The sequence below is a fragment of the Symphalangus syndactylus genome, chromosome 9 (genome assembly GCF_028878055.3).
Source record: "Symphalangus syndactylus isolate Jambi chromosome 9, NHGRI_mSymSyn1-v2.1_pri, whole genome shotgun sequence".
In the NCBI taxonomy this organism is placed as follows: domain Eukaryota; kingdom Metazoa; phylum Chordata; class Mammalia; order Primates; family Hylobatidae; genus Symphalangus; species Symphalangus syndactylus.
In genome coordinates, this window is record NC_072431.2 from 136,528,904 (window position 1) to 136,544,414 (window position 15,511).

At 33.6% G+C, this 15,511-nt stretch overlaps 1 protein-coding gene across 24 annotated transcripts in view; it reads left to right on the forward strand.

Moving 5' to 3' along the window:
• RFX3 (regulatory factor X3) overlaps window positions 1-15,511 on the forward strand; it is a 322,024-nt gene that overhangs the window by 264,160 nt on the left and 42,353 nt on the right. For all 24 annotated transcript variants that reach the window (XR_010113770.1, XR_010113771.1, XM_063609885.1 and 21 more), the window contains 4 exons: window positions 3,965-4,080; window positions 4,558-4,712; window positions 8,842-8,939; window positions 12,021-12,170. Coding sequence is in view for 22 of the 24 variants with exons in the window: in XM_063609885.1 (XP_063465955.1) it covers window positions 3,965-4,080; window positions 4,558-4,712; window positions 8,842-8,939; window positions 12,021-12,170 (519 nt within the window). In the remaining 2 variants the exon portion in view is untranslated. The remainder of the gene's footprint in view (window positions 1-3,964; window positions 4,081-4,557; window positions 4,713-8,841; window positions 8,940-12,020; window positions 12,171-15,511) is intronic.

Sequence of the window (15,511 nt, forward strand, 5' to 3'; positions counted from 1 at the left end):
AGCTGCATAAATAAAATATGGTATTAATACAATCTTTAGAGTAGAATACTATACAGCCATCAAAAGAATAGGCAACTCTATAAACATACCAAAATGGATCACTTCAAGATTTAAAGTTAAAGGAAAAAGCAAATGTAAAAGATTATGTATACATATTTTTACTTGAGTGAAAAATAACATATGTGTGTGTATGTATGTGTATATATGTATGTTTCTTCCTTTTCCTTCATATGTATATATGTGTATATATATATATCCAGAAGGAGGAAAAACAAGAAAATGTTAACAGTGGTTGCCTTTATGAAGGAAACTGGGTGACTGGGAGTTAGAGGGGAGAGACTCAACTTTTCAACAGACCTGTTTTATCTTCTGAATTTCATATCATAAGTGTATATTTCTATTAAAATAATTTCTGAAAATGTTTAATAAAGCACCTTAGGTGTTCTTTCCGGGGATCATTGAGGCTCCAGTTTTGTTTGTTTCACTTTTGTGGTTAATTAGGGTTCCTTTTGGTGTTTTCTAGCCCTGCTCCTACTCTCATTCTGAGTATCCCACATCAGAATTTGCTTCATTGTCTAGGAGGTGAGCTCTCTCCATGCCAGCATATTAATGTACCACAGCTCACCTGGCAAAAAGGGGATAATGGATTATAGTAAGAGTTTTCTTGAGTGCTTCTCCTTTTGAAAGAAGAGTCTATTTAGAATTTAAGTAGCTTTATTCCAGGGATATTTGTGATCCACTTAGGAGTAAAAGATAATCCTTTGGATTTCCTGGGCAGTCCTCCTAACTGCTGACAATGTAGTATGCAGTAAGAGGTTCTTAGCTCATAGCATTAACAGATATTTTCCCCCACACCAGAAATAAGAATTGCTAGAGCAAATCTGAGTGCTTGTCAAGGGTACTAAATTATTAATAACCGAGGGCGGGTTCTCTCCTTATTAACATAGCATGTGCCGGGAGTGTTCTTCAATGTGTCCTACCAGTTCCCAACATTTCTTGGAATGATGAAAGCACTTAATATTCATTTTCCTTTGACTACTATGCTTTTACCCATATTAGAGAATTTCTGGATTTTCCTTATGTATATAGAAAAAAAATATTTCTTTCTACATCTATCATCTTATTCAATAAAGATTTGTATAAAGATTCTCTAAACAATTTCTCATTCCTGTGTGTTCAAGTGAATCTTGCTTTAAGCAAACCAGACTATATGGCTTTTTTTTTTTTTTTTTGAGACATAGTCTCACTCTGTCACCCAGGCTGGAGTGCAGTAGTGCAATCTCGTCTCACTGCAACCACCGCCTCCTGGGTTCAAGCAATTCTCCTGCCTCAGCCTCCCCAGTAACTGGGATTACAGGCATGCACCACCACACCCCACTAACTTTTTGTATTTTCAGTAAAGATGGGGTTTCACTGTGTTGGCCAGGCTGGTTTTGAACTCCTGACCTCAAGTGATCCGCCTGTTTCAGCCTCCCAAAGTGCTGGGATTACAGGCATGAACCACCGTGCCCACCCTATAATGGATTTTTAAAAAATTTTTCCTATTTATTAAAAATGTAAGTTGGAGCATAATTATTTACATTGCTACAAAACATACAGTAAGATTATTCTAAGTGGCAAACTCCCCTGAATAAGGTTGAAATAGTCTTTGAATTATAAGATTTTTATTAACATACCATTTTCAAAAATAAATATCCTTTGTATGAAGAAATAGGGACATTTATTATAATCTGTGTGGAAAATGGCAGTCCACAGAATGATCCCCATTTATTTCAGAATTACCAGTGTTCATACCATCTCTCTCATAGGGCTGAGCTGCATATATAAAAAAGAAAAATTCTAATTATTTTTTCCTGTTAATAAATATTCATTTTGAATAAATATGAAAAACTTTTGAAATATAGCTGCCTGAATCTCATATTTAGTTCCATAGTCATTTGCCCTAAGCCAGTAGAATATGGATTATTTTAATTTATATTTGCCTATATATTTTAGTTTGAACATATTTGAAAGTAGGTGGACAAATGATAAAATGTTTTATTCATGTGTAAAACTGCCTCAAATGAAGCTGATATGAATGTCTTTTTCGAAAGAGTTATTTGAGATTACTTAATTTGAAGAGATACTGAATTTAAGATACACTGAAATTCTTTACTTGCCTAATTATATTTCACATTTCCTACAGTACATATTTTTAAAGAAAGATTAATATACCTACTTTGCCTATTATTGGGAATTCTCACAATTTGTTTATCGAAGATATTTTTGTATCACTAGTTTGTTATGTAAGGAGCAAGTATAACTTTTTATACGAGTTGCTGAAACTTTTTTTATTTTAATGTAGGTTAAAAGAAAAGTGTTCTTACAGCAATCTCGTATATAGAACTATATAAGGTATTATGTATAAGGTATTAATAGTTGCTTCACACTTTTAGAGATGTCTCTTGGAATGTGCCTAAGCTGCAATTGAGAAACTTTGCTGCTTGAGAAGATTTTGATCTTTGCTGGGATGAGGGACATCTACGTGCCCTTTATTTTCAGGGCTTGCATTTTGCATTTTTATTGTTACTGAGGACTGTCTTAATTAATTTGTCTCCCTATCTTCATTTTCAATATTTAACTACTTGCAACATTTTATACTTTTAGAATATATTTCATATCAGTTATTGTGTGTATCATGCATAGGGCCAACTCAATACAGGTGGCCCAAACTCAACAAATATGAAGTTACAGTTTGTTGTTTTTGCTGACAATACTCTGATAGACTCTCTAGATTGTCCCCTGACTTCTTTTATCTTCCATGAATTTTATAGATCTTTGTGGGGCTGTTTTACCTTTGCCTCAAAGGTGATGACATCATTCACATTATACCGACTACTTCTGTCTTTTAATGCCCAAAAGAATCCCAAAATCATGTGTTCTTGGCACTAACAAGTTATTCTTTAGTTTTATGCCTGCTTTTACCTGAAGGCTTATTTACAAACTAATTGCAATGGCAGGGTAAAATTAAATATCATCATTGACAGTTAATAGGGAAAGTGGTAGATTTAAGCACCGTAAAAAAATATCTTTGATGCATCTGGGAAATAGTTCTAGGAGATAAAAAAGGAGAAAGAGGAGGTGAAGCCCCAGAGATTTGAAAAGTAGATAGTCTTAATGTTGTTCTGTAAAGGAGGTATGCAGAGATAGGACTGGATTCTCTTTAATGTTGAATGCTATGCCCAGAGAGGCAGTATCCACTGAAGGCCTGCTGACTCCATGGTTTCTGCCCCAGCCTCTTTTTGGCTGAGAACACAGTGGAACCTGTGGTCAGCTGCCTTAGACAAAGGTAATTCAGCCCTAACTCCATCTGCCACACAAAAGCAACTCCACACCCCTCACTTCCACCTGCTTTGATGGCCACTGGTTACCTAGCCCAAAGAGGACTGATGTAAATTGAATCTATGTTCTGTACCCTTCCAGGTCTGAGAATAGGTAGGGTGACAGTAACTATAGAGGCAGAAGGAAGCAGTAGGTAAAGGAATTAAAGAAAGAGAGAAAGAAAGAGAGAAAGAGAGAGAAAGAAAGAAAGAAAGAAAGAAAGAAAGAAAGAAAGAAAGAAAGAAAGAAAGAAAGAAAGAAAGGAAGGAAGGAAAGAAAGAGACAGAAAGAAAATGGAGAGGAAGGAAAGCAAGAATGAAAAATGGAAGAAAAAAGAGGTAGAAGTGAGGGTGGCATGAGTACGTTATGAAAAGAATGTTATCCTGCTTAATCTTCCAAGAATTTTTCCCCCCTTTATCTTCTTCCTAGGTAGTTTCTTTTTTTTTTCTTCCACTTCCTTTGGTAAAATTTAGTGTAGTTTCACCATGTTAACTTATGACCCCAAGGGAGAACTTGACCACATATAATCTGTCATATTAGACTGTCCTCACACAGTCGCATAAGTAATATTGTAAGGTAATACTGGTACCATTTTGTTTTTTAGGCAATATTGGACGTTGTTGTGAATCTTCAATTTAGCCTGATAGAAAAATTGTGGCAAACATTCTGGCGCTATTCTCCCTCTACTCCAACTGATGGTACTACTATTACTGAATCAAGGTCAGAATCAACATCTTTTCCAATTCATTTTCATGGCTGAGTAGATGTCACAGCTAATAAATTAGAGATATGTATACCAGTTGTGAACCTTACCTGATGACATCAAGTGAATAGACTGATGTTTTGGCCTTCCTAGAAATAAACCACGAACTGCTCTCTTGAGGTTTCAGTGTGTGTATATAGCTCCCATGTGTATTGATTTGGGGGACTGTGGTAGTTATTTCATCCTCATGGAATTACTATCATATCGGCCTTTCATACCGTCAGAAAATAAGAATGTGCATAGACAGCTCTGGGGGAGTGTTTTATATATCTGTCTATCTCTCTCTGTATATATAGCCAGCTGTATGGCACCAGTGCAATGGTGGTATAGTTCTAACCTCAGTAATATTTGGTAAACTTAAACTATTTTTAAAGTCCATTTTCTTTTTTATCCTCATTTGCCATCTATTCATTTGCTACATTTATTCACACCAGCAATCTGAGTGAAATAGAAAGTCGACTTCCGAAAGCAAAGCTGATAACTCTGTGCAAACATGAGTCTATTCTGAAATGGATGTGTAACTGTGACCATGGGATGTACCAGGCTTTGGTGGAGATTCTCATCCCCGACGTCCTTAGACCTATTCCTAGTAAGTTAAATGCAGACGAGTACGGATGCTTTTGTTCTCATACATTCCACCCAGGAAGTTTTGAGAAGTGACATTGCAATCTGGAATGATTCTAATTTCATTTAGATTTGCCAGATAGAAAACATTCAACACAGAATATTGTGTGAAAGCAGCCTAGAGCAAAACTGTAGTAAAAGGGAAAAGATGATCTATTTTTCAGTCTTTCTTTCTTTCTTTCTTTCTTTCTTTCTTTCTTTCTTTCTTTCTTTCTTTCTTTCCTTTCCTTTCCTTTCCTTTCCTTTCCTTTCTTTCTCTTTCCTTTTTTTTCTCTTTCTTTCTGCTTCCTTTCTCTTTCTTTCTTTCTTTCTTTCTTTCTTTCTTTCTTTCTTTCTTTCTTTTTCTTTCTTTCTCTCTTTCTTTTTTTTTTGATAAAAAAGCCAACCTGTAGATGTAACAGCCCCAGTAAACTACATGTAAGAACACTAGCATTCCAGTCAACCATGTAAAAATTCTTCTACCCAAGGACACAGTCTCGTTCATAAAGCCAAAAATTATGGAAATCTGTAATTGCTAGGCCAACCTCCTTCATGGTTGCTTTTGATTTGAAGTGAATCTATCTTGATTTCCACTGAAGTTGAATGCCATTATAAAAGCATCTATTTTGTCACCTACATCATGTTAAGAACTACAAATGCAGTTTCCATTAACAGTAATGGTTAACTGGCATTTTGAGAGAAAAATCTTTGTAACTACACAGGCGTTATAATCCCACTATGAAGAAAATGGGAATTACATAGATAGGTTAGATTACCTTTTTAAGTGATGGTGCTTTTTAAACTACTTTGTAGCAAACAAAGCTATTTTCTCAAGTATGGCTATAAACGCTACCACAGACACTGTTAGAGGCAGCTGAAACTATTTTATGCGTATATCTATATGAGTACACGCTAGTGACCTTAACTTTTTAAGAAATGAGACAGTTTCTACTCTACATTGACATTAATAAAGTAAAAGCTAGCATATAGCTTGTGAAATTGGCTACTGTGTACTTCAAGTATACTATTCACAGATGATTTGTGTTAAATTATTCTAGAAAATGTGAAAATAGGAATTTAGTAGAATAAAAGGGGAAGATATTAACATTTGTATGCTTATACTTTCTTTTTTTCTAAATAACAATAGACAACAGTAGAAGGTATGAGATCTTTAATATGTTCCCGGCCACCTTAAAATATAGCTTAAACATATTTCCATATAATATTAATGAACACACATAAATTTATATAGGAATAAGTAAAAAAAAAATTAGCTGACATTATCTCACAATTTTGTAAATTGCTAATATATTCTACTCTACCTATACCAAGTTTCCTGGTTAAAGGTTGATTAAAAGTGATGTTTTAGAAAGTTTCACTATTTAAATTCTCTACTGATTTATGTTCCACAATCAGATTTTCCTTGTTTTTCTCTTGCTCCCTGTGCTCTGAGTGATAATCTCTAGAGATGTTTATAAGAAGTTGCATAGGGTAGCTCATTAGCCTATGACATCTTACTACCAACATAAAATTTTTCTCATGAGATAAAAGAAGGGGTGTCAGCAAGTACTTTCTTTTTTGAGGCAAATCAACATCAGTATTCACTAAACAGTTCTAAAATCTTTTTCTTCTATAACAGCACCATAAGAATTTAACTTGTGAGTTTAACAGTTCTCTATTTTAAATCTTGTATCAATTTTAGTTTAATTCAAGCCCATAATTTTAAGTACACGATGGACTGACCTTTGTCTTTTGCAAATTTTGATTTGAAAACCAGTTTATTCTGTCCAATAGCTTGTCTCTATATTAAGCAGACACCCGAATAGTTTTATAGTCTCTCTGAAATTATAAGATGCATTGATATACCACCCTACCAAGGAAATTTGGAAATTTAATTCCCATACTACAATGAGGTGTAACAAAGCTTACAATACAATTTAGATAGCTGTCTTCTGGTTGTATGCATTTTAGTATTAATCTTGAGCAGGTTGAGGCAAGTCAGCTTTGGAATAGAATTTAAATTCCAAACTATCCATTCATGAGGCTTTGAAAGTTGTCAGAGTCAATCTGCACAATTTTGTACATACATGAATCCCTATAGAGACAGCAAACTTTATTTTTAAAAATTGTATTTCCCTGGCTACTAGCACTTCACTCTACCATTTTCTGTCCAGATGGGATTTCTTTTTTTAGCTAAAAAAAGTCTGCACATCACACTAATTTAATGTCAGCTTGAAGCTACTATATTCTAAAATACATTTATCTGAAAATGAAAAAAACATTAATTGTATGAACACTCAATGGGTAACACTTAAATGTACATTTACAAGTATAACCAGAGGTTGCCCGGAATATCATTTAGTAGAAAAAGTAAAAATTCACAATTATTTTAAATGCAAAATATATCTTTTCTTACCTAATCGCCCTTGCATTAAATTTATCTAGATAAAACAAGGCCCGTAATAAATATTTTTAAAGTAACATTTATAGATTTGGGGGTTATTTTTCAGTTTAAATAATTATTGTACACTAATTGTAGGAAAAATAGAAAATGCAGTTTGCCAAAATGAACCTGGAACAAAATTTTACTGTTTCAAAAGGGATTATTAATTTTTTTCACTCTTTTTCATTTCCATTCATGCCTGCCCTCCATGGTTCTAGCACATAATACAACAGAAAAATATTTTTCTTTCCTTTTTCTCTTTTTGGCTAACGTGGGAAGCTTTGAAGGTTCAAAAGATTAGTTCTCAAGAAATTTCCAATTCAGTGTTTCCAGCAGATGATCCTCATGATTAAGGATCTGCGCTGCTTGAGTGTTTTCCTAACCAAAATTTAGCCCATTCCGATCTCGTCTCTCCAGTTTTGAACAGTTAAACAAATCTCTTAAAAACGCATTTAGTTGTCTTTATTATTGGAATAGGAAAATTTACATTGTTTGCAAATAACTTGAGTAAGTGAAATTATTTATAAAACCTGGTTTTAAGAGAAGCATAGAGAATCATGTCATACTCATTTGAGCACAGAAAGAAAAACCAAGGAATTTAAGCCCATCAGTAACATTAATATTCCTGGGGACCTCGGCCCAAAATATAACTGTGTTTCTTATAGTAGCATATTTTGATACCTACCCCATTATAGAGAACCTACAAAGATTACTTTTATGTTGTGGGTGCTTCAGGCACTTATCTATTAAATGTCTATAATTTTCCTCTATACTACTATGGAGCCTTGGGCACAGAGGAAGTAAAATACTATTAACTGAATTACTTGTTGAGCAAGAAAAGTATTCTGTCTCCTACTATATAGCAATCTCAGTAAGCACATTTTTTCTTATGAAATAGTCATAGTCATCACTGATAACTGAAGATGCTTCTCATTATTTTATGACCACCATAAAATCTTCTGTCATGGGACCGATCCCTATTTCAGGTTTTAACAGATATGTCAAGGATACAGAATGAGCTATTTTAGGAATATCTTAAGAATATGGGTTTCCGTAACAGCAATTTTATCATACTGGTCTTTTATCTCTACCTGCCAAATGAAGTGGAAAATAATTGCCCAAAAATTTCAATTCAGAAAAAATTTTAATTTTTACCTTTTCAACAAGGATGGGAATTACTCTAATTCACAGATTCTAAGTAAATAGATGCATAGAGAAACAGAGAAAGCTTTGCATTATTTTTCTTTTCAATAAAAGAAATGAAAATAGATTAAGAGCTTGAAATAACAAGATGAAGAATTTTAAAGAAAATACATAGCCTTTAGCACAAAACTGTTAATGAAAGGAGTGTTTTTTTCCAAGCAAGAAATTTCTTTAAGTATATTCACAACTGGTATATGTTGCTGTAAGCAAAAATGTTTGAATCCTTTTTTTTCCCAAAAAAGTGTCATAAGTATTTGGGAACAAAATAACTTTAAAAGAAAAAGCCCAAAATATAATTCTTGGATGCTTTAAAAAGTTAGGAATAATGTTAAATAAAGTTTCATCAATGAAGACAATATGAGTTCTGTGCTGTATCAGATATTGTGTATGAGCGTTTTCTTTTATTCTAGCACAAAAATTAATATTCTTTCACACTTTTTTTATTCTGCTTTTATTCTTTAATGCTTAGGTGCCTTGACCCAAGCCATTCGAAATTTTGCAAAAAGCCTTGAAGGTTGGCTTTCCAATGCCATGAACAATATTCCACAGAGAATGATACAAACCAAGGTATACTTTATGTCCTTGCTTTTTCTTTTGTGTTTAGGAAACTATTCTGAACTGTGAACTTTACATCTATCCTATCAAATGGTATTATGTAAAATGTTGAGGTTATAACATACCTCATCTTTTAAAACTGATTTTTATATTTGTATTTTATAACCATGTAATAAAGAGCTTGCACAAGAGATGTTTGACAATGTTCCTTTCAAAGAGAATAGGGAAGCATTTTAAGTGTGGTGCATTTACAAGCTCTCTATAAATAGTATATTAGATATATATGTATTCTAAATTATATATGTAAGAAAGATATAAACTATAAATGTTTAATTTCAAATATTAAAATGATAACCTAGAATATTCAAATAGTTTTCATTTGAAGGAATTTTCTATTTCTAAAATTTCCTACTGTACTTATCATATCCTGAAAAGTTCATAGAAATTATATTGTTTTGCTTTTTCAGGATGTTTTGGTGTTTTTCTAAACACTGGATAATGCTTTTGTGAATAAAGTGAACAATTAACTCATAATTAATCAATATATCTCAGGAATGTGGATTATTTAGCTAGAGATATAAATTTTAGTCTCTACTTTGTCTCCTACTAGCCATGTTGCTTTCAGTTAATCTGTGAACATATCCTCATAGCAAGATTGGACTAATTCTGAATTTTATTTAAATTTTGGTACCAGAAATCGCATTTGTGACTTCTTATCAATGACTGTATTTACTATCAGACTCCAGCAATATACTTTGTTTTTGAATCTGGGGGCAGAGTTGATCAATTGAAGTTATTTTAGCTGATAAACCTCTGTGGGAACATAAGGAGCCTCCAGTTCGTTTGCTTAGGCTTGAAGTTTGCAATAAAACTTTCTCTCTCTAAAACATATAGAAGGCAACATTTCATTGATGTGCCCATATTAGATTATTCCTCTAGAACTGTGCTGCCACAGTAGGGCCAGCCTCGTGTGGCTATTTAAATTAGAATTTTAAATTAAGTGAAATGAAAAATTTAGCTCCTCAGTCACACTCGCTACATTTTGAGTGCTGAGTAACCTCCTCTGGCTGCTGGCTACCATGTTAGGCAGCATATATGTAGAGCTTGTCCATCATTGCAGAGAGTTCTCTTTGGCACTGCTGTTGTATACCACATTGAGGTGTGCAAAAAAGAAGGTGGTGTTTGATTATGATCAAGGAATCCTTTTCAACTTTCAGTCAGTCACATTTGTAACAATACCTCAAACAGCTAACAGCGCTTCCCTTCCCAGTGTTGTCAAAGTGAATGTGGTAACAATCCAGTTGCAACACTGGCCATCTCATTGACCTCCAGAGTTTGCTTGAATGATTCACCACAGTAGAGGGTGCCGTCTGTTCTTCTGGTTTCACTATTATGCAGTCTCTTTTCCTCTCCACATTCAATTAACAGAGACAATTCACCCTGACAGAGGAAACAGCATTCCAACTACTGTGGCTTTTGGAATCAAAATGCCCAGGTCAATTCCCATCAGTAATGAAGTTTCTTTGCAACCTTGAGCAAGCTACTTACCTTCTTTAAATCATAATATGTGTTTAATAAGATAGTTATGAGACTTGAATAAGGTAATATATGTAAGGCACTTAACCCAAAGCCTGGCACATAGTATATACTGGATTAATGTAAACCACAAAAATGGAATAAGATTCTTTTTTGAGGGTGTATGAGCTTCCCCCCAAGTTCCAAATAGTCCTCAAACATCTCATGTCAAGATAGAGCATCCTGTTCCCTGTGAACACCCTCTACCACTCCCAATTGATTGTTCAACTACTCGTACCTTATATACCCATATAGTGATTGAGTGCAATACTATACATTCCTGTAAATATGTCCATTTTTAACATATATTTTTAAAAGATTAAAATCATTAGATCTATATTGTGCACATAACAAATTTCCATGAGATTATGAGATTTAGATTTTATGTAGACTTTTTGCATTTTCTTTGCTGTCTTTCAAAATAAACTGCTTCATTCAGGGTCTGAACAGGAAACAAATTGTGCATCCAAGGTGGAGATAAACTGAGAGAGTTTAAGAAGAGTTTATTTCCAAAGATATGAACAAAGTTGAAAAAACCAAAGAGGAATAGTAAAGCATCCCAGGGCTAGCAATAGTGGGAATCCTAACCATCCCTAGGAATGAAGGGGTCAGAGGTGAAAGCTATGGCATTAGGAAATCCACTCTTTCCTCAGGACTGTGGTAACATTAGAAAAGGAAAGCAGGTTCCACTCTAACAGGCAGCAAGCAGAGGTTGTAGTGAATAAGTACCCTGGTAACCACTCTTTCTTCCCATCCTTCCATCTCCTGCCAGTGCCTGTTGTTGGTCAAACCCAGGTGGAAGCCAGAGAACAAAAGGGGAGGTTAATGTGGTCCATTCAGATCAATCTTCCTGGGCATAGAACAAGATGAAGAAAAATGGAAAGTAGGTTTTGAGAGGCAAATAGAAATTTCCCGCATAGCCCTTTTAAAGAAACTCTAATTCTGAAAAAAAGGTTATTCTAGTTGGTTGCCTCTGATAATCTCACCTCAAAATTACTCGTTTCTATAAAATAAAGGTAGTAAGAATAAATCTGAATGGTAATGCTCTGACATGCATTTTTAAATATAATTTAAAGAGTAGAAATGTCCAGATCTCTTATTTGAAAATGCAAACTGTACATCCCTACTTTTAAAATTTGCCTAGTTTTTAATTGACTGTCCAAAGAACAGTAAAAAAAGAAAGGAAAACCAACATTTTTCCTGCTTCCCTACTCAAAGTCATATCTTACTGTGGATGAGTAGTTACTTGCAAGACTGGTTTAATTAATGCTACACTCAGATGTCAAAGAATGTGGGAGTTTGTTTTAGTCTTGACCTCAGCCTACTCAAAAAGAAAATAATACTTGGTTTAGAGATTTAAATGCTATAATTTACAAGTAAACTCTCTCACCAAATGAATTTTAAATACGTGTCAGAGGCAAGCATTTAAAATTTGTCAAGGGAAAAATGATTTGAAAATTGCAGTGGTTTCTTTTACTGGAGAAAACAGAATCCCAACTTAATTGGATTGCTTTACAGGTTGCCGCTGTAAGTGCCTTTGCCCAGACTCTGCGAAGATACACGTCGCTCAATCACCTGGCCCAGGCAGCTCGTGCAGTGCTTCAGAACACTTCCCAAATCAACCAGATGCTTAATGACCTCAACCGTGTCGACTTTGCCAATGTCCAGGTACTCTATTTCCTTGCAAAGTATGTCTCTTAAGGAAAGATATCCAATTTGTTCTTCTTAATTAGAATCATCAAATTTCTTTTCAAAGTCTCATCTATATACAGCAGCGTCTATATTCACAGTGTCCTGAAAGAGAGGAGTTTGACCCAGATACAGCTATAATGCTCCCATGTTTGTGGTTAAAGTAAACTCACATTTACAGTCCTAAAAGGCAACATAATATATCACCAGCATTTGCTGAAGAGTTAGTAGAGTAATAAAGGTGACAGTCACTGAAATTAGGCAAGAAATTAAACTCTCTCATATACTAGCTGTGGGATCTTGGGCAAGTTACTTAACTACTGTAGGTTTCACTTTCCCCACCTTATAACACCTATCTTAGATTATTGTTTATATATTTAATAATTTGTACCATGACATGCAGAGATATTTCTATTTTGTTGCCACTCCTTGAAAGAACTAAGAACAATTCTATTTCAGGGTTTATTATAGCTGCCTAGTAAATATTTATTCACTTGAAAAGAATTATATGCAATAAGTTTGGCAATTGTGATAGTTCAAATGAAAAAATATTTTTTAACCTTGTGATCACATTACCCACTTGTACTTTAAAGTACACTTTAAAAGCTAAGTTAGAAACATTATTATAGAATTTCAATATCAATAAATACTTTATTCCTGATTCTAAAGTAATGAATCTAAATGTCACCAAATAAAAACAATATCATTGCCCATCAAAAGCATAAGCAACAAGAGGAAAATACATAAACTGTGCGTAATCAAAATTTAAAACTTTGGGGTTTCCAAAGAGACCATCAAGAATGTGAAATGGCAAACCACAGAATGTGAGAAGATTTTTGCAAATCATATATCTGATAAAGGACTTGTTTATGGAATATATAAAGAACCATTATAACCCAGTAATAAAAGAAAACCTGATTAAATATGGAGAAACATCTAAGTAGACATTTCCCCAAAGAAAACATACAAATGCCCAATAATCACATTAAAAGATGCTCAATGTCATTAGCCACCAGGGAAATACAAGTCAAAACCACAGCGAGGTACCATTTCATATATTCTAAAATGGGTCTAAGCAAAAAGACATGTAATAACATACCCTATTGGTGAGGATGTGAAAAAATTGGAACCTCATACACTGCTGGTCAGAATATAAAATGCTGTAGCCACTTTGGAAAACAGTGTGGCAGTTTGTCAAAAAGATAAACATAGCGTTACCGTATGACTCAGCAGTTCAACTCCTTGTTGTATACCCAAGAGAAATGAAATCATGTCCACACAAAACTTATACATAGAGGTTCATAGCAGCACTATTTATATCAACCACATAAAAGCAGAAACAACCCAAATGTCCGTCAACTGATTGATAGATAAAATGTGATCTATCCATACAATGGAATATTATTGGGCAATAAAAAGAAACGAAGTTCTGATTCATTCTGCAGTATAGATGAACCTTGGAAACATGATACTAAGTGAAAGAAGCCAGGTATAAAGGATCACACGTTGCATGATTCCATTCGTATGAAATTCCAGAATAGATACATCTATACAGACAGAAGGTAGATTGGTAGTTACCTAGGGCTGGGGGATTGAGAAGACTGGGAGGTAACAAATAAGAGTCATGGGGTTTATTTTTAGAAAAATGAAAAAGGTCTAAAATTGATTGCGGTGAGTGATGTACAACTTTGTGAATATACTAAAAGAAGCCTTTGAACGATATTCTTTAGATGAATGAATTGTATAATATGTGAATTACATTTCAATAAAGCTGTTAAAAAACATTACTGTTGTTTTAAAAATAAGCTAATTAGTAATTATTTTATTTTCTAGAAATTTTAATTTCTACTTCTTGCCTAGTTTTGTCGTTTAAAATATACCAAAAAGTAACATTTGGGCTTGATCCATTTTAGAGTATGATAAAAATTAGTTGTTCATTGTGACTTTCATGGACTGGGTTCAAACTTCTGAGATATATATATATATATAGAGAGAGAGATATCTATATCTATCTAATATTTTATGTTAGATATTTATATCTATTTATATCTAATTTAAAACTATATATATGAAGTTTTAAAAAATATCTATCCGTCTACAAAAACACACACACACATACAAGTACATAATCTTTACAAGGCCAGAGTTTCTCAGCTTTACAAAAACATTTACTTTACATATTTCAGTGGGATATATTAACTGAATAAGCAAGAGTATTAAAAGTTTATATTGCCTTAATATCCATACTGTAATATTTATTTCAAATCTTTTTTCAGAAAAGATATGTTTAAAAGTCTCTTAAGAAAAGTTGAAGAAGGCAGCTTCTAGTTCCAGAAAGTAATTTAAACTCAGTAAAAGAAAACATTTTAAAGAATTGTTTATAATAATATCTGAAAAAGTTTTTCAGTGTTCTGTTAGCATTATTATATGTATAAATACATATATATATTTGTGTATCTGCATTCCAATGAAGTATTTCTACAAATGAGTTCTTCCCTGGTTATAAGCATTAACCTTGAGAATAATGATCACTGGTGTGTCTACTGTATGACTTATCCTCTACCTGCCAACTTTAAGAATACCCTTTCTTTTCCTCTATTTTTGACTATCATGTTTTTCTGGATCCACCATGATATTCATTACTGCTGAAACCCATATGATTCGGCATCTGCCCTCCAAAACCTTCTTCCTTTCTTCAGAGTACCATGACACAGTAGTGAGCCCTTCATTTCCCCCTACATTTTACTTTTCACAGCTCTGTACATTTTAATGAGTAATCTCTTTCTCAAGGTAGCACTTTTCCTCTTTAACACCCTTATTTCTTTTCTTTTCCTAGTTTCGCCAGATTTTCCCAGAGTCCCTTGCCTCCCATTTTACCTTTATCCCCATCTCCAGTTCATTTGTAAGTCGTCCCAACTCCTATAACATGAACCTCAGTAATCTGACAATTTCAGAATGATGCTCTTGTAATAAGGAGACTTCTATTTAAAACAATGAAATTACATGTGTGTCAATATTATAATACACTAAGAGCTTGAAAGTGCTAAAAAGTTCCTTTCAGGATATCCATATATCACTTTTCACTGCTTTATTCTCCTCTAATTAAATTTTCTTTTCTTTATGCATTTAAGATAATTTTTCTATTGCAGTATAATTGTTTCCTGTTTCATTTAATTGATAGTATTACAATGGCATAATTCTCTAATTTTTTGTGTAAATGGTGGTTTTTGAAATCTACCTTATGAGCTAAATAGCTTTCGGTGGGCTGACCTGATAACTTAGCTGTTGCATATACTTGGGTTTCTGTATTTAAAAGGCAT